At 47.6% G+C, this 25,886-nt stretch overlaps 1 protein-coding gene across 8 annotated transcripts in view; it reads left to right on the forward strand.

Annotated features, from left to right (window-relative positions):
• Positions 1 to 25,886, forward strand: part of ANK1 (ankyrin 1) — a 2,823,483-nt gene that overhangs the window by 1,191,992 nt on the left and 1,605,605 nt on the right. For all 8 annotated transcript variants that reach the window (XM_069617665.1, XM_069617670.1, XM_069617666.1 and 5 more), the window contains 2 exons: positions 15,479 to 15,577; positions 22,437 to 22,634. In XM_069617665.1, coding sequence (XP_069473766.1) covers positions 15,479 to 15,577; positions 22,437 to 22,634 — 297 coding nt within the window. The remainder of the gene's footprint in view (positions 1 to 15,478; positions 15,578 to 22,436; positions 22,635 to 25,886) is intronic.

Raw genomic sequence — 25,886 nt, forward strand, 5'->3', positions numbered from 1 at the left:
GATGAGTGATACATGGGAGGAACACCCAGTCGAAAGAACGTTACCAGGGGTAAGTAACTTGTTCTTCTCCAGCATTGATATCATTCAAAGCTTCACATGCGCCCACCCGCCTCCCCGGGGAGGCTGCTCCAAGGCCAGTCAGCCATCATATATGCAGTCCTCGTCTCAAAATCTGAAGATGGCTACATGGGATGGAGCTTAAGCCCTACCACCTCATTGGTTGGGGTCATAAAGGACCAAAGTGAGGCGGAGGGACTACGCAAGTCAGTGCCTTATCAGGTATAATGGGCAATCTTTATTGCTTTTTCCTGTGGGGAAAAATGTATATATATATATTTATTTTTAAACAGAGGATTCACAGTTTGACTACAGGGAATATTCAAGCATGTGAATCTATGAAAGATACCAACGCTGGAGAAATACAGTTTCAGGAAAGTAACAATGACCTTTCATGCTGATTTTTCTTGCTTTCTGTATTTAACACAAAGTGTATATGTGGAATTAATTCTGTATCTTTATTGAGAATATTATGTTAGGAAAATTCTTATTTTTATGTAAGTATACATGAGGCATATTTCACCAAACTAGATGTGATAGTCAGAAGGTGGTCAAATTGCGAGTTCCAAGATGGCCGCCGTTGAGAGAGCTGCGTAGAAACAGAGCTCTCTCTCTCCTGGAGGCCTTTAACAACAAGGAATGTCAATTTGAAACCTCCCCAGGCGGGGAATTAATGAGCAGGTGCAGCGGAGATGTGGCCTGGCCGGAAGCTCATGGGCCCAGGATAGAACGACGGTTGCTCCGGTGAGTGGGTCCGGCGACGGAGTGTGAAGCCTGAGAGCAGAAGCGTGGAACCTGCGGTCTGAGCGGGACACAGGCAGAGGCGCGCCACCCAAAGGATAGGCGGCAGGGTCACGGAGTGGTGCGGGGGCCACAAAGGTGGTCCTGAGTGCGCCCGCTGTGGCATCAGGACGAGGGTGAAGAGGGCTCCTCAGGTGATGAGGGCCTGCAGGGGATGAATCGGTGGAGGTGGAGGGGACCCCCCCAAAGAGACATGAGCTGAGCGGGAACTGAGATCGGGCTTGCTCCCCCTGAAACCCCACCCTGTGCCTCCACGGGGGAGGTAGTGGAGAAGTAGCAGTACCTCTGTGGAGAGGACTACAATGACGGAAGAGGAGCTGGCAACCAACTGCGCAAGGTCGCAGCGCAGCTCTGGGAGGATGTACCTAGTGGGCTTCGGGAAGTGATCTGCAGGAGGCTGCTGGGATCTTGGGGAGCAGCTGAGGGGGCGCAGGGGGTACCCGACCCAGCAAAGAACATGCCCATCTGGGGGCAGCCCACAAGGTGCCAAGGGGCTAGAAGGAGCATGGGTGCTGCAGGTGCAGAGCTGAAAGAAAGGCCACTGAAAGGGGGGATGCTGTATCCAAGGACACAGACAACACGAAAAGTCCATAAGGGCACAGGAGGCCAAACACAGCCTTCAGCAGTAGCAAAGAAAACCACCTGGCCAAGAGAGGCAGAGACTTGAGGGGGGGGGCACCTATTCACTGAGTCATCCCTGCTCCTTTGGCACTGTCACTGTATGGCATAAAGTGTGGGATCATCGCAGAGCTCCTCACTCTCGTCCTGAGTGGGATAACTCTCAGAAGAGGAATACCACAATTTCTCAAGCTGGTTGTGCCAAGCCACCTTCCAGCACACCGTCATCATGCTGTATATTCTTGAAAGGGTGCCTGCCTTCCTGAGGCACATGCAGCAACACATCTCCTTGCCCACCACCCTAGCCAAGGTGCACACCACAAAGGCAAGGTTCTATGCCAAAGACACTTCCCAAACATAACGTGCCATTGGTGGAGCCCCAGGCATTGGAGCAGGGATAATGCAACAGGAAGCTTAGCAGAATAGAACCCAGGGGGGCAAGCTTGCCTTACGAACCAGAGGAGATGTGGGGCAAGGAGTGTGGTGGTGCCCTAGAAGGAGAGAGGAGCAGAGAAGTGCTCCCATCTGGGGGAAAGGGACCCGTTGGAAGAGCCAAAGCAGAAGGGGAAAGGAGTCGATGCTACAGAGGTAGCGCTGCAGGAGGTGGCAGAAGATACAGGTAAAATTGATGAGTTGGTCGAGCATCTCTCAAGGGTCATGCAGAATCTTAAGTTACAAAGTGAGGACCTTGAAAATAGGTCAAGGGGGTCAAATGTACAGCGAAAAGGCCTGGTGGTAGGAGTAGGAGACAGGGAATTGCCCTCAATGGGCAAGCAGGTGTTTGCAGACTTTTTAAACTTAGAAGATGGTGAAGAGATAAACTGGATCGCATTTACAGTCGACCCAAAGAGGTCGCGTGGAGGGAGACTCAGAGATGTGTTGGTCACCCTGCACAGTTATGATTAGATGGAAAGCGTATTGGCGGCGGCAAGAAAGACAAGGGAGATCACGTATAATGGGTCAGAACTGCAACTTTATCAAGGCCTGGCACAGAGCACCCTGACGAAGCGGCGCATGATGGGTCTGGTGGTTTGTCGGCTGAGGAAGGAAGGGGTACGATACAGATGGACCTTTAGTTTGAATGAGAGGGGCGGCAATGTCGGATCACCACCTTGCAAGGAAGGGATGAAAATACTGAAGATCGAAGAGGAGGAAGTGCCAGGGGAGACCCAGAGACTGGCGAGAGAACCAATCAAGAGGAAGATGTGGGAATGGACATGATTCACGGCTAAGGGGTCAAAGAAAAAGCACCCTGAGTGGTCCTGTTGGGTCGACCGTGGTCAGGGGGGCAGGGAAGGGGGTGCTCCTCCCCCACAGACAAGAGTCCACCACGTTGATGATTAAGGGGGCCACAGGTACGGAGGGAAATCGCCTGGAGGAGGAGGAGGAGGACTAGAGGAAGGTACCCGAGGAGGCACGGGGTGTAGGCTGTTGTGGAATATCACATGGGTCTGGGGAGAACCGCACTTAAGTACACTGGGTTGTTGCAAGGGCTCAACTCCCACAGAGAAAGGTCGAGGGGAGCTAGAGACTGGTTGAGCCTGCCCAGTGAGGAGGGAAGGGGGGGAAAGAGGGGCCGGCGAAGGGAGGGGAGAGGGGGAGGGAAAGGCAGAGAGAGGGGTGTCGGGGGTGGAGGGAGGGGCGCAGAAGGGAGGGCAGGTGATCCCAACTGCTGACTGCCCCGAACCTCAGGTTGAGTATGGAGAAAAGAGAGATGCTTAAGGTTAAATCCCTAAATATAGGGGGGTTAAACTCCCTGGTGAAAAGAAAGAAGGTTGAGCAGTACCTGGGATGGGAGAGGCTAGAAATTATAGCCCTTCAAGAGACACATATTCAAAGACAGGATAAACACAAAGTAAAGATATGAGGATACAGTCAAATTTACCAGTCCAATGCACTGGGTAAAATGGGGGGAGAATTGATAGCTCTTCGAGGCGCTTTGGGGGTTCAGGTCAGTGCCATCGAAAAAGACTCAGAGGGCAGGTACATGGTGCTATCCTTCTGTGGGCGGGAGACATACACTTTGGCGTGTGTTTACGCCCCAAATGCGGGACAAGACAGGTTTCTCAGAGCACTGCTATCTAGGTTGGAGGTATTCACCAAGAGTCGAATATTAGTAGTGGGGGACTTTAATATGGCATGGGATCGCAGGGCGGACAGGAGCGCGAGGGTGTTCCAGAACCAGAATAAGCCTTCTGCAGAGCTGACGGAACGGATGGCGCAATTAGCGTTGGTTGATGGATGGAGGGAGCTGAGGGGGAGGCCAAAGGCTATACCTTCTACTTCCATGTGCATAGAACTTTTTAAAAGATAGACTATGTCTGGGTGTCAAGGTCTGGGGAGGGTGAGCGGGATAGAAATAGGGGTGATCACCCTGCCCCTATAAAAATAACCCTTGAAATGGGCCATAGGATGCCAGGTTTGTGGAGGTGGCGATACCCAGATCATATTCTTAAAGACGAGGTCTTGAGAGGGATGTGGGGGAAAAAATCGTAGAATACTTTGTGAACAATAAAGCAGGGGAGACTAACCGGCACATAGTGTGGGACGCGTTTAAGGCCACATTGAGCGGGACACTTATCACGCTAAATGCCTGGGGGAACAAGTAGATAGGGAGCTTGGAAAAGGATTTAGAGGCTAGGCTGCAACAGGTAATGGCTTGGATTGTGGATGGGGTAAGGGGCAAGCAAAGGAGAGAATATCAGCAGATTAGGGGCCAATTAGATGTCCTATAAATGAGGGAGGCAGAGTGGTCACTGATGTTTCTCAAACAGAGATTTTACATTAAAGCAAGACCGCCTGTTGGTGAGACTGTTGAGGAAAAAGGAAGCGTCAAGAACCATCTTAAAGATAAAGACAGGAGAGGGAGGGGAAAACTCAGCGTTACCGGATATAATGCAGGAATTCACAAAATATTACTTTTCCTTGTAAAAGACGGACTCCGCTGCACAGTGGGCACAAAGGAAGTACCTAAACGGGTGCCCAATTCCTAGAATTACCATGCAAGAGAGTGAGGAATTGGAGTGGGATGTCACGCCCGAGGTAGTGCGAGCAACAAATGCGGCTCTACCAGCAGGGAAAGCTCTGGGCCCCGATGCATATACAGCGAGATTCTGCAAATCATTTAGGGAAATCTTAATCCCCCACATGGGCCAACTCTTTAATGCTTTTGGGATGTCGGGAAGCAATCCCCCCTCGATGTAGGAAGCTAAGGTGGGGCTACTGCCGAAGCTGGGGAAGGATGTCACGCAATGGGGGTCTTACAGACGGATCGCTCTTATAACTATTAATGCAAATATATATACAAAGGTCCTGGCGAACCCCTTGAAAGGCTTTTACCAAAACGTATCGGTGCGACCAATCAGGGTTCATCAAACAAAGGCAAGCCTCCAATAACACTAGGATAATTAGCCATCTTATTGAAAGGTTAATTAAGCTGAGGTCCCGGCGCTTATCCTAGCATTGGGCGCTGAAAAGGCAATCGACAGAGTTCAGTGGCCGTTCCTCTTTTATACCATGGAAAGGATGGGAATGGGTCCCAAATTCCTCTCTGTGATAAGGGCTAACTACCACTCACTCTTGATACGGCTGGCAATTAATGGACAACTAACAGAAGGTATCTCGATCTCGAGAGGCACGAAACAAGGGTGTCCTCTATCCCCATTATTATACGCCATTCACCTATAACCACTGTTGGCTAGCAATAGGGCCTCCCAGAAAATAAAGGGAATTCCATTCGGAGGAGAAGAGCACAGGGTCGCAGCATTTGCAGACAATATACCCATACCGGTAACAAGACACTCCCGGGGATTTGCCCTGAATTGCATCAATTTGGGGAGGTGGCATGATAACAAATGAATGCCCACAAGTTGGAGGTGTTGAACCTGAAGGTCCCATCAGACAGAGAATGAGAACTGAGGGGTACCCTCCTGTACAGGTGAGCTGATGGGGCTATTAAATATCTGGAGGTAATGATATCGAAAGCTTTAGGCACCTCATACCAGGCTAACTACCCGCCCCTGCTTGGAAATATCTGCAAGATGCTGGCCGATTGAGAACCCTTATTAATATCATGGTTGGGGAGGATTAACGTCCTACAAATGACTATTCTGCTGAAATTGCACACTTTATGGCCTGGCCAGTGCGAGTGTCCAAAACATTTTTTCGGGTCCTACAAAAACATGTAGGGCAGTTCATATGGAACCAAAGAAACTCAGGGTGGCGCTGCAGATGCTGAGAGCAGCTAGGAACAAGTGGGGTCTGGGAGCACCGGACTTCAGGGCATATTACCTCGCAGCACAGATAAGGGTGATTAGAGATTGGTTTAAAGATGACCGGGCAAAAGTCTGGAGACACATGGATAGGGCAATAGTGGGAGCTCCCCATGAGGAGGTGCTATGGAGGCATAAGCGGGACCGGCCAGCAAATATGTATTGTAGCAAAATTGGGGCCCTTGTGGGGACTCTTGGGATGAGCTGGTGAGCCTGTTCGGGATTGACCACTTTCCCCTCCCCGCTAACTCCACTGTTTGGGAACCCCCAGTTCACGTCAGGTAAGAGGGCGGGGCTTTCATTAGTGGGACGAGGGGGGTTGCTATAAGTTAAGGAACATGTTTACAGACCAAGAATTGAAGTCCTTTTCCCAGTGCAAGCACGATTTTGGGCTTGCAGAAGGGGAAAGATTTAAGTATTTCCAGCTGATGCACTGGCTTATATTCCCAGAGGTTAGAACGGCAGCCACAAGGGAACTCACCCCCTTTGAAAAGTATATAACTACGGATGCAGGGTCCAAGCACATAGTGGGGGCAATCTATGGGGTTTTTAAGGAGGGGGTGGAGCCGCATAGATGGCGCTACATGGAGCAATGGGAGGAGGCAGTGGGGCATCCTGTCGAGGCAGACCAGTGGTCCCTACTATGGACACACATTCCCAAACTTGCAAGGGCGGTCCAAATGCAGGAAATGTGGACTAGCTGATGGTTCTATGGCACCTCACCCTGGAGAGAATATATACATTTTACCCAGCGGTCCCAAACACATGTTGGAGGGAATGTGAAGAAGTGGGGATGTGGAAGCATGTCGGGTGGGAATTCCCAATTATTCTTCCAGATTGGGACATGGTCTGAACATTGTTGGTCAACATTTTTGGGACTCCTCAGGCGGTCAGCAGGTGGCCTGCCCTCTTGGGTGTGGGAGGGGAGATGGAGTCTCTACTGACAAAAGCGCAAAGAAAGGCCTATGTTATTTTGATGGTGGCAGAAACATTGGTACTGGCCCAGAAGTGGAAACAGAGGGAACACCCCCTTGGCACATGAATGGGTAGGGAAGATTTGGGATTTTGTAGCACTTGAATGGGTCACTTACTCAATCCAGGGGGAACATCAGACATTTCTCGCGGAGGGGGATATAATCCTGAAATACATGCAACAGGACTCAAGAGTATCATGGTGTCCGAGGAGGATGATACTTTTGGGGCTGGTGTAACCAAGGGCAAATGCTGGGCCTGCCCGCATCCAGAAGAGCTGGGAGGTGGGGGTGTGACCCCCCAGAGCAACGGAACTCGAGGAGAGGTACAGGACAGTGGTGGGTGGGAGAGGTCACTTGGACCAGACTTCGCAATGCCAGGGGAATGGGGAGAGTGGGAGGAGGGAATAGAGGGTGAGGTCCCGGGGCAGGTGGAGAGGGGGGTCAGGGTTGGGCAAAGAGGGAAGGGAAGGAGGGTTGGGAGGGGGGAGTTGTCATTGTTTATGTTTTGAAAATGCCAATAAAAATTAATTTTAAAAAAAGAATTCCCAATTGCTGTAATTGACAGATTTTCTTTGATCAAGATACTGGCGGTCCCAAACCTTTATTGTTATGTTCAAAATATCCCTGTTTGGACTGGTGGTAAAATCTTTGTTAGACTATGATAATTGTTGATATTCTACAGGGGGGCCTGGTGACAAATCCGATTTGTCATAGGAGTTGGGAAGGAACCAGGGTCCTCACGCACCCCCAAGCGCTTTAGAATTAGGCAACACCTCTTTTAGGCGCTATAATGGACTAGGCGATATGAGGGGTTCTGGTAAGGCTCTCTCATGCAAATATAATAACATACACAGACATGGGCAGGCACTGAAAATGTCAGTTATTGTCCAAAATGTAAGGTGCAATTAACTATTAGCTGGAAGATTTGTAATGTCAGATCCTAGGCACTGTAAAAATCTTACATGCTATAGATGAGTCAAGCTCCTTCCTAGAACGGAATGAGGCCTATGAGATTCTAAAATTAACTACAGGCGCTTCCGCGGTGTTCGTCACTAAGGCTAGCACTGGCAACACATGGAGTGACTCGCCAGCTGTCTACTGTCCGTCAAGGGTCCATGCAGGCTAAGAATCGGAATTACATGTTCTGTGCGACAAAATGCAGAGTTGGATATATTACTAGTGTGGGGGAACCTATAGGGCCCGGATAACATTAGCAGGAAGAGTGAAATATGGATAGAATGAATGGAAATTGTCTGACAGAAACCACTAACAATGAAGAAAAGAAGGCTTTGGAGCATCCCAAGTATGGAAGAAGGATGGTTTGGGATGAAGCTATGGGTTATATCCAGTGATGCCACTACAGCAAGACAGGACTATATAAACCCCTGCCTGGCACCACTTTGGCAGGAAGGAACGGAAGAGGGACAGGAGAAGACTGTTCAGACAGCAGAGTCCTTTGCTACCATCCTCATTTTGTAAGATAAAACTTGTTATCCTTAGAAGATAGACTTTTTGCCTTATTTTCCTACAGGGGTGTATTTATTCTGGTGTGAGCGTAATTATGGACACCCTTGCATAGGGTACACTCATTACCAATTGAAGGTGCTCCCCTTTGGGCTAACCTCCACGCCCAGGTTCTTCACCAAGCTGATAGCAGTGGTGGGGACATACCTCAGGAGATCCGATGTCCATGTATTTCTATACCTGGATGACTAGCTGATCTGGGGGAAGTTGCCAAAGCAAGTATCCACTCAGCTCGAGGACACCTGCTCACTGCTACACAGGTTGGGCTTCTCCCTAAACTTACAGAAGTCCCACGTTTCACCAACGCAGAACTCTTCCACGACAGCTTACCAGCGGCCTCCTTCCTCCGCCTCTTAGGTCTCATGGCTTCCTGCATTTTCTGGTGCCAGAGGCCAAGCAGCACATGCAATCTCTGCAATGGCTACTGATGGATCAATGGTCCCAGTAGTTAAATATATTCATATAAAGGAAGACTTTCTTAAATTAAGAAATGTGTACCCTGGTTGGAAGAACTGAGTGAATAGTCCTGAAAAAATGTACCTACACTGTGCAGAGATTGTAACTTATATCAAAAACTATCTTTATTATAAATTGCGCCAACACATCATAAAACAAATCATCACAAGTTAGTTAAAAACAGCAGATCTTTCATACACCTTGTGAAATCTCCATTACTTATTACGAATATAAAGTAACATACACGTGAAAGTTACAATAAATGCAGAGTATAGGTCCATTTTTTCAGAACTACTAACTCAGTTGTCCCAACCAAGGTACATATTTCTTAATTTAAGAAAATGTTCCTTTGTATGAATATATGTATGTGTCTCCATGCGGTATGAAGGCTAAAAATTCCCCTTTCCATAGGGCTGCTGTGTTGACCCAGTACTTAAATGCCATGAAGGACATCCTCAAAGTGTCGAGGTCAGTGGCCAGCAACCTGAGGACGGGAGAACCCTTTTGGCATCCATGGCCCCAGGCCCAAGTGGTTACGGATGCATCATTGAAGGGTTGGGGCGCCCACTGCAGAGATCTGCATGTGAACGGGTTTGGTCACCAGTGGAGAGCCGGTGGCATATCAACAGGCCGATAGCCTTTGTGCCTTCTCTCAAAGGGAAGCACGTCTTGGTTATGATGGACAATTTGGTGATCATGCCCTACCTGAACAAACGGGGGTGTTCAGTCCCTGCCCTTTTGCAAGGAGGTGATGCAACTATGGTTCTGGTTGCTGGAGAACCAGATATCTGCTTTGGCTGTCCATCTAGCAGAGAAAAGGCTGGTGGACGCTCTGAGCAAGCAGAGCATAGTCTCTCATGAGTGGGTAGTGTGCCAGGAGGTTCTTGAGGAAGTTGAGGAGATGGTCCCTCAGTGGGGTACTGCAACAGTGGATCTGTTTGCCACACGAGGTCCAATTTGGAGTGCAGACAGTTTTGCTCGAGGGAATTCCCAGTGAATTGCGCACTGAGGGATGCATTCCTAGTGGAAAGGGTCTTCGACCTCCACTATGCCTTCTCTGATACCTTTCATCCCATGGGTTCTCAGGTGGTTGAGGAGGTTTCTTGACACCGTGATCTTGATCGCCCCAGAATGGGTGAACATGGTACTCAGAACTCCTAGGATTGATCATCTGCCCCCCTCTACGGTTGCCTCGATGGCCAGACTGCCTATCCCAGTCGGAAGGTGGGGTACTCCCTCAACCTACATGCATGGCACTTGAGAGCATGAGTTATGATTACTTGGTCCTCTCAGAATAGGTATTTGAGGTTTTATTGGCCGCACGCAGACCATCTACCAGATCTCTGTATGCGTGCATATGGAGAAGATTTGAGGCGTGGTGCAGGGAACGCAGGATAGATCCTGTCACTTGTCCCACCACTTCAGTGATGGACTTCCTTTTATCACTGGCCTCCTCTGGCCTTAAGGTTGGCCCAGTCAAAGGCTATTCAGTGGTTTTGTCTGTTTTTAAGCTGTCTCCAGATCAAGGATCTTTCTTCACAATCCCGGTTATGACCCAATTCCTGAAGGGCCTTGTAAATATGTTTCTGCCCAAACCATTTCTGGTTCTGGGCTGAGACCTTAACTTGGTTCTTACATTGCTGATGGCGGCTCCGTTTGGACCCATGCACTCATGTTCTGTCAGACTACTTATTGTGAAAACTGCCTTTCTGGCGGCAATCACATCGACCAGACATGTCATTGAGCTACAGGCGCTATCCTGTAAACCAGCCTTCTTCAGGATTTTTAAAGAGAAGTTCTCACTGAATATACAGCCTGGATTCTAACCTCGACTTGCCAGTGTTTCACCCTCCCCCTCACCCTTCCAAGGTTGAGGATAGGCTGCACATGTTGGACCCTAAGAGGACTCTCAGCTTTTATGTGGCAAGGACAGTTGAATTTCAGGCTCCATGACCTACTCTTTGTGGCCTTCTCTATTTCCAGAAAGGGGTTGGCTGTGTCATAACAGACAAGCTCTACGTGGATAACACTATGCATTGCAGAGTGTTACCAGAAAGCGGGGAAAGATCTGCCATGAGGCATCAGGGCACATTCCACCAGGAGCATGGCGGCATCTTCTGCATTACAAGGGTGTTCCACTGAAGGATATTTGCCGGGGGCGATGTGGTCGCCTTTATACACATTCACCAGCACTACTGCCTGGACGTGGCCTGTGGTGCGGACACCCCTTTTGGCAGGGCGGTTTTGCAGAGCTTCCTTGTTTAAGGACTTTCATTCCGTCACAGCACTCTATACTACTTTGGGAGTCTATCTGATGAGAAAGCAATCCATTGAAGGAGAAATTACTTACCAGTAATGTTCTTTCTATGGATTCTACTCCCGCAGATTTATTGATTTATTTATAACATTTATGTAACGCCTAAAACCAAGGATATCACAGCATTTGTACAGAAGAAGCATGGTTACAGCAAGTAATATCAATGAATAATCAAGCAGTGCACTTCTACAGAGGAAATAAAAAGACATCAATTGATGACTGCGATAAATCAGTATAGATTGCCATTATTTGTTGAAAAGCCAGGTTTTCACAAGTTTCTTGAAGGTATTGTAGGAGCATTCATCTCTAATATTTGGAGGCAAGGAGTTCCAGAGTGAAGGGGCATTGACCGAAAAGCTTCCCCCGTCTGCTGTGGACATTTTGAAGCGGCGGATGGGAGGTGATGATATTACTCATCACCTCCAATCTGACCCCATTATGAAAGTGGTCTGCAGTCTTTAGATAGTTAGCGTCTTCTTACTGAACGAAGTGTGAATTGTGGGGTATCAGGCACAGTTGTGGGCCTTTCCTTTGGTAATGCTGTCATTCACAGTTTTCGTTCCAATTCTGTTCCTCAAAAATAAAGAAATCTTTGGATTCTTCCTCCGCGATTGCTGAGCTCAGGTGGAAAAAAGATTTGGAACTAAGGTACGGGGGCGTAGTGACGTAGTATATATACAGCGGCCGACATCACATCCAGAGTCGATGAGTGGCACAATGGAGTCAAGAAGGATCGACGGTTGTCGTACTATGCCCCCTGTCGAAGTTTTTGCCCAAGCAGTTGACACTGGAATGGATATCTATCTGATGAGGAATGTGCGGGAGAAGAATCCATAGAAAAAAACATTGCCGGTAAGTAATTTCTCCATCTTTATCGTTCTGGTCTGGGCACAGAGGGCCTAATACAAAGTCCTGCCAGATATGGCCATTAACCCTCTGTGGAGGATCCGAGTGAGGTAAGATCTGCTGACGCATGCTTGCAGAAGAATGCTTCACCCCAATTCCAGGATGCTGTGTCTGCATGCCTGACTATTGAGACGTTGAATTACAAGTATTGGGATCTCTCGGAGGAACTTCTTGTTGTGATGATCTGTGAAAGGTGTCCATCCACCACATCCATCTATGCTTGTCGCTGGCACGAGTTTGACATTTGGAGTTGGGAAAGTGAGCACAACTCAGTCATGCACCACTAGAACAGTTTGGGAGTTAGTACTGTCTTTGACCAAGTCAGATCATAGTATTGGTACAGTTAAAGGCTATTTGGTGGCACCCTCAATTTTTAAGATGACATCTGATCAACAATCATATTTTTCAGTTGCCATGGTTCAATTCCTGAAAAGGCTCACTTATATCTATTCACATAAGCAATTTGTTGTTCCCTGCTTGGACCTTAATTTGGTCTCGGGAAGATAGCTCAGGGGCAACTTGCTCGCCTTGGAAGCACAACGACACAGAGCACCACAGGTTCAATCCCTGGGTCGGCACTTAGAAACCTCTGGGTATTAAGCGCGTTATAAATAACCTATCATATCATATCCTCAAATTTCTCAGGGTTATTCCATTTGAGTTTACGCGTTTTTGACCTTTGCAGCTTCTTTAATTTAAAGTGGCTTTTTGGCTGCCCACACGTCTGCGAGAAGAGGGGCAGACCTCCAGGAACATTTGGCTTCTCCTCCCCTGTTTCAGTTTACAACAGAAAAAAATTACTTTGGCAGTCAAGCCTTCCCTCTTCCACAAAATAGTATCAGAATTCTACCTGAAGCAAAATATTCATCTTCTGGTATTATTTCCTCACCCACATCTGTCAAAAGCAGAGGAAAGCTTTCACGGGTTAGGTCTGAAGAGAGCCTTAAAATTGCATTTGCCTGGGACTAAGGGCTTTCGGCTTGGTGACTAGTTGTTCGTGTGATTAGCAGGTCACAAGAAATGGAGACACAACAAACACAACAATTTCATAATGGATTGCTCTCTATATAAAATGGTGCATTGAATTGGCCGACAAGGAAGTAAAAGCAGGGTTAAGAGCACATTCCATAAGGGGCCAGGTGGCTACTTCTCTTTTAAAAAGGGATGTGGTGCCGTGAAACATCTTTCAGGTGGCCACATTGCCATTGTTACACAACTTCAAAAAGAACCACCATCTTGATTCCCTGATGTCAAAGGATGTTAAAGTGGGTATATCAGTCCTTCAGAACAATGTTTTTTAATGGGCATTCTTTCAGCTTTCCCACCTCAGGATTTTTCCAGATACATCTCTGTGAGACTCTTAGGAGTTGAATAATCTTTGGGAGGAATGTATCTAATAAAAGAACAAATTACCTCTGGTGATGTTCTTTCTGATAAATATGTTAGTTCCTCCCACAGATTCTGCATTGCCCCCCATTCTACACATCAAATATGATTACAAATGCTTTCTAATTGACATTTTTTAAATTATTTTTACATAAGTAATTAAGAGTTTACATTTTGCAGCTCTGCTGTTCCTTGCATATGCCTGTAGGTCAATGGCGTCACTGGAGAAAATTGTGCTGGCGGCTTCGGATATATGTAATTACATGTTTGATAGGATTTTAAGGGTGTTAATATTATGCACTTGGCCTTTAACGTGGGCATTGGACCGTTATCACCTGGTATGGCTCACCAAACTTATCAATATGGATTTTAGCACCTTGGAATAAAGTCCTGGGTGCAAAGATTGCGACCCATATTTCTCACCAAATCTATTTTGCCATTCTCATCCCAGAACCCTTTGGCCATAGGGCAATCTGGGAGCATATTTCAGAAATGTACACTTCGGCGAATCCAATACCAGCAGGCAATTATTTCAAGGAGTCCAAGCCTCACCATCTTTTTGAGTGCCCAATAAAGCTGATAAAGTAGTTTGTATTGCCAAGCCATCATTTGGAAGGCAAAACTGGTTTTAGATACTAAAGTAGTATGTGGTCTATGCAAACAAAAGTAGTATGCAATTAGTATAATCACAGACTGTAAATCTCTACTAGGCAAGACTCGGCTATGAATGGATATTTTCTTCTACCTTGCCTTCACAGTAATTTTTGTGAAACATTCACTATGCATCAAGCGATGCTGCCATCTGATAAAATCTACCCATTCCCCTATATTTGGGCTATAGAAGAATGTCAAGTGCTATAGGGAAAGAAACATATTAGGCGTTTCCATGGTTACTTGAGACAGAGGCAATTGAGAATTATCTGAATTAATTTACAATGACAATCTCTGAAAATCCAAAAATAAGTAATTTCCTGTATTAACCTACCACTCATCTGCCTGCTAGATAACATGTTTCCCTCGCCTCTAAACTGCCTCTTTCTCTCACTTCCTCTGCCTCCATTCTAGCTCTTCACCCATCATGGTCAAACCCCGAGCACAGCTGGCCGTACCGCCTACCTGCACTTAAAAATGTCCAATGTTGGTTGTCTTTAATCTAAGTATCTCCAGTAATGTATTGCCCCCGGTGACTGCTCCATTTACTCCCCTCCACAACCTGGTCAGAATGTCTCTCAAACTCACCCCATTGTTAGAAGCTTACTGCTTCCTGTCAAATTTGATTTCTTATCTATTGTACGTTCTTTTATGATCAAAAGAGCATTGTTTCTCCTGTATATAAATAAATACATTAAATAAATAAATACATTTTAGGATATACTTGTTAGGATTAATACTGGTCATAGGCACTGATTGTAAATAAGCAAAGATTATCTCAATGGGTGTGTTATGACTTAAATGTTCATGGAATTGTATATATTGCTTAGTGTGATTGTAACACATGTTTTTTCTTTAATTTCAATATAGTGTAGTCTCTGGGAATCAGAGGTGATCTACATTACGTTATGGTCATGTCATCTGAAGGGGAGGTTTATTTTGTAGTTTCGTTTTATGCGTTTTCCAGCATTAATCTCCCCCCTTTTCCCAAATAAATGTGATAAGTCCAGGTTTCCCTTCCTATAGCTGTGTCACAGCAGTACTTTGACACCACTGACCATGTCCATACTAAGTGACATATGTAAATAAATTAAACATACTAATTGAGAGCCAAGGCCTATAGTCACAGTGTGTCGAGATCGCTAAGAGTGATGGAGGACATGTCTCCCTCCTTACTAGGTGCAGAATATTGTCTTGGGCAACCACTCATTGGCCGCACCCCTCAGTGCTCACACTCACTGTGTCTGCCTTTCCATGTGGTAATTGTTTGCATGATATTGTTTCCTTTTTTTCCACCACCTTCTCTCTGCATCTTTCAATCTTCCTCCCAGGTAATTGAAAACATCAGCACCTCTTAGGATTTGCGTTTCTTTATGACATTTGTCAAGATGTTTTTATGCGAAGAAACTACAGGGTATACATTGGTCATGCTAAGACATAAAAGAGGCACTTTTGCTAAGTAGTAAGTAGGGTTTCTCAGTTACAGGTATTACATTGTGTTTTTACCCTTCCTCTAGAATGGGCTGACGCCGCTGCATGTTGCTGTACACCACAACCACCTGGACATTGTGAAGCTGCTACTCTCGAAAGGAGGCTCCCCACACAGCTCAGCTAGGGTAAATGGAAAGGGGCTTCTTTCTGCTTGGGCAGAAGTTATGGGGATGTTGGGTCAGAGTCACTGTACAACTCCATCCATCAGCTATCACTAGCTTTGAAAGCAGGCAATTACCCACCACTCGTCTCCATCTACCATAAAGACTACCCCTGCTAGCTGCGCAGGGAGTATTAATTCTATTAAAGACTAGGAGGCGAGCATTATGCTTCACCTTCTTTAATTTACTACTCTTCAGCAGTTTCAACAAACTCAAAAAACCATAACAAAACACTGAAAACAGTCTGAACAGACTTTTCTTCCATTGAACTACAATCCCCATAGTCTCTGTAGTCCATCTCCTTCCATGCTCAGCTATGACCACTTCCTGTCCCTGAGCTCCTCCTCTCTTTTACTCGCTCTGAAAAGTTACTGTGAGAATTCCACACAAAGTCCTGCAACTGGCAAAGACATGAACCACTCCAAACCGAATGTCGAACTTCCTCGGCTCCTGGCCACTACTCTGCTAGTCTCCAAATTCAATTGTTCTTCTGCTCCTCTCCTAGGAATAATACAAAGCAGAGAAATCAGGGTGGTGTCCATGTTTTGCCCATATCATCACATTTTTATTACATGCAATAAATCAACATCCTGTGCAATACATAGCTTGAGCGGGAATTTAATGCTCGCCTCCTAGTCTTTAATAGAATTAATACTCCCTGCGCAACTAGAAGGGCTAATCTTTATTCTGTGACAAGACTGGAGGCGAGCATTATGCTTGTTCAAAGCTTCCCAACACTGCGACCGCCAAACTCTCAGTCGGCTTGAAATAGAATTCTTTAAAAGTTCGATCATTCGACCAGTCTGCTGTTAGCATAATATCTCTAAGAGATACTCCTGTCTTAAATGCTTTAGATGCCATTGCTCATCGCACCGAATGCGCTCCATACTTCTCCACATCTATTCCTGCTGCGCGCATGACTTCTTTGACTCATCTGGCGATAGTAGCTGTGGATACCCCTTTGAAAGGCTTCCTACGCGCTATAAGCAATTGCTTAGTATTTGCTTCTCTGTGTTCCGCCGTCCTGCTCTCATACTCTCTCACGCAGCTTGCTACGCACCATTTTGGTCTACTCTGGAAATAAGGGTAGTATACTGAGGATGTCCCTGTCTTAGTTCTTCCCACTATCGTAAATGTTACCCCTTCTGGCCCGAATGCTTTTCTATCTACTTCTAGGGCCCTCACGTCTGACACTTGTTTACAAGAAACTAGACACAAAAACATCGCTAGCTTTCCTGACAATTGCTTCAGAGATAAATATCTGTTCCCTGGCCAACTCTCCAATAGCTTAAGCACTATTAGCACATCCCAAACTGTTTTATATCGAGGTCCCGGGGGTACTCTAAATTTGGCTCCTCGAATGAGCCTCACTACTGCTAGATGCTCAGCTGCTGGGACACCCTCGATAGGGAGGTGTCCCGCGGAAATGGCAGACCTGTACACTCCAGAATGCTTTACCACCTTGCAATAGTTGTGCTAAAAAGTTCAGAATCATTACTACAGGTGTAGAAATGGGATGAACACCTCTCCCCTTGCACCAGCCAGTCCATTTGGCCCAAGCCGCGTCGTAGCTCCTTCTCGTGGACGGAATGCCCAAGCCCAGCGTCGCCTGATATCCTGCACGCGATGAGTGGGAGTGTCTCCCTCACTCTCAGAGGGTGATACGAGCCAGCTGGGTCCGTGAGCAGGTGCTCTCCTTCTGGGAGTATCCTCGGATAATCCACTGCCAGCTCCATAAGAGTCGGGAACCACACTTGCGACTTCCAGCCTGGTGCTATCAAAAGCAACTCTGCTTTCTCCCTCCGACACTTCGCTAGAACTCTGCTCAGCATCATGAATGGGGGAAAAGCGTAGTGCGGACCCCAGCTCCATTCCTGCAGAAACGCATCCGTCCCTCAAGCTCCCGGGTCCAGCCTCCAGCTGTAATATTCTGCCGTCTGGACGTTCAACCGGGATGCAAAGAGATCTATGATTATCGGACCCCATCTCTCGGTCATCCTCCGAAACACTACTGGATCCAGCCTCCAATCGCTGGAATCCGGGAGGTACCGTGAGTTCCAATCCGCTATTACGTTCAGCGTTCCGGGAAGGTACTCCGCTGTGACTGACGTCTCTGACTGCAGGCAGAAGTGCCAAAAGTCCTTTGCTAGCTCAGCTAGCATTCTGGATTTGGTGCTGCCTAGGTGGTTTATGTATCGTACCGCCGATATGTTGTCCATCTTTAATAGGGCGCACAATCTCGTTTTCCCTTTTGTGAAGCCCCTGATTGCAAAAGATCCTGCTAGCAACCTCAGACAGTTTATGTGTAACTGGAGTTCCTCCTCGCTCCATTTCCCCTCTCTCTGCAGGTCTCTGCACCTTGCGCCCCAGCCCTGTCGGCTGGCGTTGGATTCTATAATCAGATCCGGTCTGTCTCTGAAAATGGCGTGCCCATTCCAGGCGTCCATATTCTTTAACCACCATTCCAGTTCCGTCCTGGATTCCTGGTCCAATGGCACCGATTGATGGTATCCCAGTCCTTGCTGCAGATGTCTTATTTTAATCTCTGCAATGCTCCATAATGTAACGGTCCTGGAAATATGGCTTGAATAGAAGCTGCTAACAGCCCCACAATCCTTGCTAGAGTTCGGAGGGACACTACCTGACGTTACAGGCATCCTCTCAATTCCCTCTTGATGTCGCGGATCTTCCGAGCTGGAAGTTCGAGTGTTGCTTTCCTGGTGTCCAGGATGAAGCCCAGAAAGTCCAGCCTTTGCGCTGGTTCGGTGTCTGACTTCTCTATGTTCACCAAAAATCCTAGGGATGATAGCAGGTCCTGGCCCATCTTGTCTGATACCTGAGGGTCTCTCGGTCCTCTGCTAGAAGCAGCAGGTCGTCTAGGTAAATGATCAGTCTTATTCCTTTCTCCCTTATTGCTGCCGCTATCGGCTTCATTACCTTGGTAAAGGCCCATGGCGCTGAAGCAAGCCCGAAGGGCATAGTCTTGAATCTCCAAAGCTGTTCTTTCCAGCGAAAAGCTAGGAAAGTCCTGAAATCTCCTGCTATTGGGATCGTTCGGTAAGCATCCTTCAAATCCAATCTCGTCAACCAATCGTTCTCTCTCAGCGAGTCTCGGAGTTGATGGATGCCCTCCATCTTGAAATGCCAGTATACTATCCAACCATTCAGCTCCTTTAAGTTTATTACTGGACGCACTTTCTCTTTTCTGTGCACCAGAAACATATTGCTTACAAATTCGGGGTCTGTCTGGCACCTCTCTATGGCGTTCTTTGTCGCTAGCAGGGCTAGCTCTTGGTCTAGAAGCCTCTTCTCTGCGTGTTCTAAGCGCTGTTGGTGAGGCCACGGGTGGCTGTATGAACTCTAGATGCATACCCAGCACTGTTTGCAACACCCAGGCATCGCTGGAAAGTGCGCGCCAGTTTCTGAAGAGCTTGCCAGTTCTCCCCCCCACTGGGGGATAATACGCTGCTCTCACCTTCAGTGAATCCTTGCCCCGGCCGGATCCTCTCCCTCTGCGTCCACTTGGAAAACGACCTCTGGACGGGAAGAAGGAGTCCTGCTGCCTATTCTCCCAGTATTGGGCTCTGGGATTCTACGGTCTTCTTCCACTTTGGTTGCGACCAGACGATCGACCCCTGTGGTGGCTGGTCCCTCCAAAAACACGGTTGGGAAAAATCTTGCGGATAGAAGCTTGGGCCTTCTCCAGGAATGTGTATGTGCCGACAAAGCGGCCCATTTCTTTGCCGAAGGTTTCTCCGAAGAGCAATCCTTGAGCTGCCTCTCCAGCCTCATATGAGGCTAGACCACTGAGCTTTGTGTCAATTTTCAATAATAGGCCTCTCCGGCATTCCGAGGCGATGCCGCAGTTCGCATTTCGTAAAAGGCACACTGCCCTCTGTGCCCAGCCTGGTAGGGCGTCGGGGTCCACTTCTTCCCCCGTATCCCTGGCTTGCTCCGCCAGGTCCATTATTTTTGCCAGTGGCCCGGCCAGGTCAAGCACGCTCTCTTGGCAACTCCTCCAAGATCTATCAATAGCTTTACGCGGGTCCTTGCTTATTTTCGAAACGAAAGTCAGCATTTTGGGGTCCAGTTCTGGCGTCTCAGCCACTTTCCCTGGTAGGTCCGGTCTTGGGCATTCCGCTCGTAGTCTCTGGCGAACCTCTTTGTCCAGAGCTTTTCGTAACCTCTTGGTCATATACTGCGCCACTCTCGGCGAGGGCTGTTCAGTCTGAGGATCTCGGATTCCGGATGCTGTCCGGATCAAACATATCCTCCTCCACCTCTTTGAGGTGCTTCTCTTTGCGGAGTCGCTTGCCACCGCTGGGTTTGATCTCCTCCTCCTCCCTTGATTACTCTTCATCTTGGGAGTGAGGTTCCCCTTCTTCCAGCTCCTCTTCCGAGCCCGGGTTCTCTTCTCCATCTCCTTCCTCCCCTGGAGTGGGGGTCGTGAGGTCTGGCACAGTCTGACGCCACAAATATGCTTCACAGAGCTTTGCAAAAGCGCCTTATCATTTGCCCCATCCGAAGGGCCCTGGTGGTCGAGAGGGGATTTCCTCTTTCGGGCCTTAGTACCGCCCATTGTCCCTGATGCAGAGGGTTCTGCGGGCGTGCGCTCTTTCAGTCCGGCGTTGTCTATGGGATGGTTCAGCCTAGCCTCTAGGGACTTCAGCCTATCTTGTAGGGGTTTGACCCCCTGAGCCACTGCATCTATAAGTGAACTCCCCAGCACCTCTTTGAAGCTGGCAGCAAGGTATGAAGGCTGCTCCACTTCGCTTCACTCAAAATCTGACATTATGGGAGTGTGCTGCATGCCCTTTCACTATAGGTTCTAAGGATCTTTCAATCGATAAATCCTTTGATCAGAATAGTGTCTTTTTTAAAAATCTTTTATGTGTCCGCCTGGTCTTGCAATAGTACTTAAATGAGCCTAATATGTGCTTCGAATTCTCCTCACTACCTGCGAGGATCGCTGAGTGGGAACTCAGCCAATATCCTTGCTCGCAAAGCGAGGCTGTTATTGCTACTGCAGCTGAACGCTGCTCTTATCCGCGCTCCTAAGCGCGTGTCCTTTTACGAGCTTCTACGCTCGGAACTCGATCAGATGCTCTTTAATGCTACAGCGTAGCTTGTCGATCACCGCCGGGCCCGGCATCTTGCTCGTGCTCCGTTCCGTGTCACAGGAGTAACTGCAAATGTGAAAACACACACGAGCTCCGGCCCTGCCCCTGCAAAGGCGGGGGCCTTTGGTCCACGGCGCAATAGAGCGCTGCCTGCTCCGACTCCCCGAGGGCTGCGCTCGAAGACCCGCTGCCTCGCCTCCGCACCGGAGGGGCAGGAGTCCCTATCTTCGTTCGGCTCCACCGAGCCGGTACGCACCTCCTCGGCCACGGGCAGCCACCCCAGGGGTGCCGTGAGTACGGCACGGGGCAGACGTGCCGAGGAAGAAATGCGCTTGTCTCCCGAACACTCGCTGCGGACTAAATGCAATGTTTTCGCTCTAATAAAATGCTGAGCACTTCACTTCCATGAGCAGAAATCAAAGCTCTGAAGAGAAATAAAAACAATATGCATTCCTGCACTATAGTCCCTGCTCCTGCAAAAGGGATATGTTTACTCACTCTATCCTAACTCTACATGCTGAAACTATTACAATTTCCACATTCAGTAGGAGGATAGCTAGAAAGGTACTTACCTGCTTGAAGAGCAGTAAACAAAGAGGAGGAGCTCAGGGACAGGAAGTTGTCATAGCTGAGCATGGAAGGAGATGGACTACAGAGACTATGGGGATTGTAGTTCAATGGAAGAAAAGTCTGTTCAGACTGTTTTTAGTGTTTTGTTATGGTTTTTTTGAGTTTTTGAAACTGCTGAAGAGTAGTAAATTAAAGAAGTTGAAGCATAATGCTCGCCTCCAGTCTTGTCATAGAATAACAACCTTAAGGACAAAACAATAGGGAACACCACTGCACCATACCACCTCCAGTAATCACTTAAATGGGGACTGTAAGGGAATCACCCCGCCATTGCCCTACTTGCACTAAGTACCAGAGAGCAGATTTCACGAGCACTGCCAATGGACAATACTATCAACAGCATCCATACGAAAGGGGGTTGGGGAATAGCTGCTGTGCAGCTCCACCTGCAGTACGATAAGCGCCAGGCTATTATATAAGCCTATGCAAAAAGGACGAGCATACTCGTCCTTGGCACTTAAGAGGTTTTAAAGTGAAGGGCAGAGAACCTATCTCTATACAGTTACAGGTGCAGAAATTACCTGAAAATGGAGTGATGGGTTACTGTGCAACTCCATCTCCAGTGACTGCTCATGGGATGAAAGTGGAATCACCTTGGCTCCAAAAACTGATGGGTGTGTAATGGGAGGGATATCATACCGGCGAGGAAAGCTCAGCGGCAACGTGCTCGCCTTGGAAACAAGATGACACGAAGCAAGACAGGTTCGATCCCCGGGTCTGCACTTAGAAACCTCTGGGTATTAAGTGCGTTATAAATACACAACTAAGTCATGTTCCTGTAACAGCGCCTCGAGGCCCCCGGGCTATGTGAGTGCTTTAAAAAAAATGCAAATACCTTATGACTTTAGTCACTGCTAGCAAATGGAATGACGTGTGTTGTAGGAAGCCTGTCCAGATCGAATTCCAGTTCAACCCTTTGCTAGTCATACTCCAGTGTCTGCTACCCATTGTTTTCTGGCCCTCTATTTCTTGCTCTTTTTGCCTGACTCTCTTATCTTCCTCTCACAATCCACTTTTTCCTTCTCTTGATCTTCCTACCTTTGATTTGATTTCCCTTGCATTCTCCCCCACAGAATGGATACACCCCTTTGCACATTGCTGCCAAGCAGAACCAGATGGAGGTGGCCAGCAGCCTGCTTCAATATGGGGCATCAGCCAATGCAGAGTCCTTGCAGGGAATTACGCCCATGCACCTCTCTGCACAAGAAGGTCATGTGGACATGGTCTCACTGCTCATCTCGAAGCAGGCCAACGTCAACCTCGGCAACAAGGTATCTTCCCATGTTATCCTTCAAACATAGCTCGGCCAGGGTTCTGCACACATTCGTACCTAGATTGTATTGTGCTGGGTAAAGATTGACTACAGTATGCAGACGTTATTGTCTCTTGCAGCGATTATCAGTATGTGTGGTGTTTCCATCCTGGTTTATGCCCTATGTTCGGCTTGAGATGAAATTGGGAGTTTACAATGTGTTATATAATATGTACCGATGAATAAAACCCATGTGTGATGTGATATATAATTATATATTAAATTGAGTGTCTGTGTGTTTTAGCATTTTTCCTGAGCAGGCCCATATGATTCTCTTGGTCAGCCCGTGTCGTTGCTCCTGGAACAATCTTCTTAGGTTTTCTTTTGAGGTAATCCTGGGCTGTCTCATGCTTCTTCTAAAACCTGAGTTAATGCATGAGTAATCAGCAGATATCCCCACTTCCGGCATGGAATCTGTAACAAACAAGGAGCGCACCATTTAGGTGAAATCAAAACTACTGTACTGTTGTACTATGAAGTTTATTTGAAAATGAGCACATGGGAAACGGTTTTAATAAAAGTGGATAAGAAATACAAGGTAGCTAATAAATAATGAATAGGCTTCTGGGTGCATTGACTATTTTACAGTGAAGCATTTCAGGAGCATACCTGTAACTTGGAGGACTGTAGGCCTAAGAATGAGAGAGATGCTGAAGATATCTGATGGTTCCTTTTGGGGTCCTGGTGGCCATGTTCCCCTACTGCTTTCTGCTGGGGACATCGCCCTATTGAATGACTTAGTACCTTGGTGAACTGCCATATTTTGAGCAACTGAGGGGATTGCTATACTATCCAGTACTTCCCCCTATGAAAAACCTCATCCAGCTCACCCCCTGGGGGTTGAGTCAATTCCAAACTCTGCCCCCTGGTGAGGTATCAATGATCTTTCCACAGCCTGCAAATCCCATATGCTCCGACCTTTCTCACTGCTTTGTATCATCATCATGGAATCGCGTATACAGTGCTAAAACCTGAGTAGTGTATCGAAGTGATATGAGGTATATGAGAAGATTGTTGAGATCATTGTTTTGTTGAGATTTCTGGTCCATAGGGGGTGCTATTGTTCTGGAATGGAACTATGACCTGTTTAATGAAAAGGGATCATGACTCCCTGTCAACGATTATACTTTGTTGGGCATAAATGAGATTTGCTCTAGGTGAACAGAGAAGGAAAACAGAAAATCACCTACCTGAACTGAGTTAACGGAGAGAAATGTCCCGTGGACTGGTGATATCGAGTAATGAATCTCTCTGTGACCTTCCCTGCAGTAATTAGGAATTCCCCTGAAAGCCCCTCCGGAGTCCGGCACAAAGGCTTGATCCCCGGGAGGTCCCCAGGGAAACCCTCACGGGGAATAAAACCCTGCGGAGAGCTGCTAGAGAGCGTTGTCTCCCCGAGATGTTCTTGCGCGGGATGTGATTCCGCCTTCTGTGGTTGGAGGCTTCTTAGCGAACGTAACTAAGGATTGGATATGAAAGTAAAGATTAGAGTAGGTTAGAGTAGGATAAGATTCCTTTCAAGCTGTCAGACCCCCGTAATATTCTATTCTATATCTTACCCCCGGTTTGTGGAAAGAAAGGCGTCTTGGGTAATAGATATGAAGGAAGGGGGAGGCCGCCTGGCGTTCCCAAGAATACTGAATAGATGGGCTAAGGAGAACAGTATAAATATAAACAGGGTAGATGAGGAATAGATAAAGATGATAAAAAAATAGCAACAATCCAAAGGAGCAACAAAGAACAAAACACAAACGCCTACTGGTTTGTGAACAAGGGAAGCCACCCGGAGACTACTCACGGGGTGTGGCTGTAAGCCTGGAGTATCGTGCTAGAAAAACCGCGCTAGAAGGAAAACATGAAAAAGGGAACAACAGATTACGGAGTACCCTAGACTGCAAATGGAAGGAGGATCAAGGCGGGGCGTAACGTAATACCTTGTGAAGAGCAAGGGTCCGAATACCGAACCAAAGTGAAATTGGCTGAAACGGCGCTCCTAAGGGGCGTGGTTTTAATCGTCCGAGATTGGGTAATGATTTCTCTCGAACTGCCGTTGCGGTCTGCGGATCAAGAATAGAAGGAAGGGTTAGCGAGGTTATGAAGAGCGTCAGAAAGGGAGTCAAGTGTAAGGAAGTAAGGATAGGTAAATCACAAACAAACTAACTCAGGTAGCGCTTGTATACTCCTATGAGAGTAGCAACGCACTGGACTCTTGGAGGATTCTGTTGATAAGCTGTTTGGGAGGATGTGACATCAGTGAGTTGCAGTGTGTTCTGGGATAGAAAATCTAGACTGTTGCGTTTGAAATGATCGCCAGATAGGGCGGCCATGTTGGAATACTTCCCGGAATAAGAATCTGCCATACAGAACAGGACAGTATGCCCCCTCTTAGGACCGCTCCCTCCTGGTTTGTCCGGGTGCAATAGATGAAACTTTTTCACTAAACTGGGCGCGTGTACAACAGATTCAGGTTCCCAGCTCCGATCTGCGGTTGAGTAGCCTTTCCAGTCTATGAGATATTATAGGCGGCCCGGTGATACCGTGAGTCACATATCTCTTTGACCTTGAATTCTGGTCCGGATGTGACCAACACTGGTGGAGGGCGAGTAGAGGTTTTTGGTTGAAAATAACTCTGATTATCTGGTTTTAGTTGAGATACGTGAAACACCAGATGGATACGAGCCCAGGTGCTTGGTAAACAGAGTCTGAAGGAAACTGATCCTATCGCTGCGATCACCTGGAATGGTCCAAAATACCGGGGGGAAAGCTTGGACGGCACCAGATGCCAGGGGAGAAAGCACGATGACAGCCAAACCCAATCCCCTGGTTTGATTACCGGGGTTGGAGACCGGTGACGGTCTGCAAAATGTTTCATTCTTTCCTGAAACTGCCGAAGCGCTGTGATAGCTGTGTGATGACCTTGTGTCATGATCCCTGCTTCCAAAAGGTCAGGACTTACCCAACTCCCTTGGAAGCAGACCCATAACCCAGGTTCCGAGTGCCAACCAGTCCCAATTGGGACCTTTTGGACCCTGTCCTGGCGCCAGTGGCACCAGGCTCATAAATATGCCCAGTCCCAGCGCTGGAAGCGCCGGGCTCATAATGCTTGGGTGGACTTACCTGCAGCAGAACATGCTGCTTACTTACCTGCCAGTTGAGCCTCTAATCCTCTTCTGTTTGGGACTACTTTTCCTGTTGGGTGGGGCAGGAGCCA

This window comes from Ambystoma mexicanum, chromosome 10 (genome assembly GCF_040938575.1).
Source record: "Ambystoma mexicanum isolate Mex_15411 chromosome 10, UKY_AmexF1_1, whole genome shotgun sequence".
In the NCBI taxonomy this organism is placed as follows: domain Eukaryota; kingdom Metazoa; phylum Chordata; class Amphibia; order Caudata; family Ambystomatidae; genus Ambystoma; species Ambystoma mexicanum.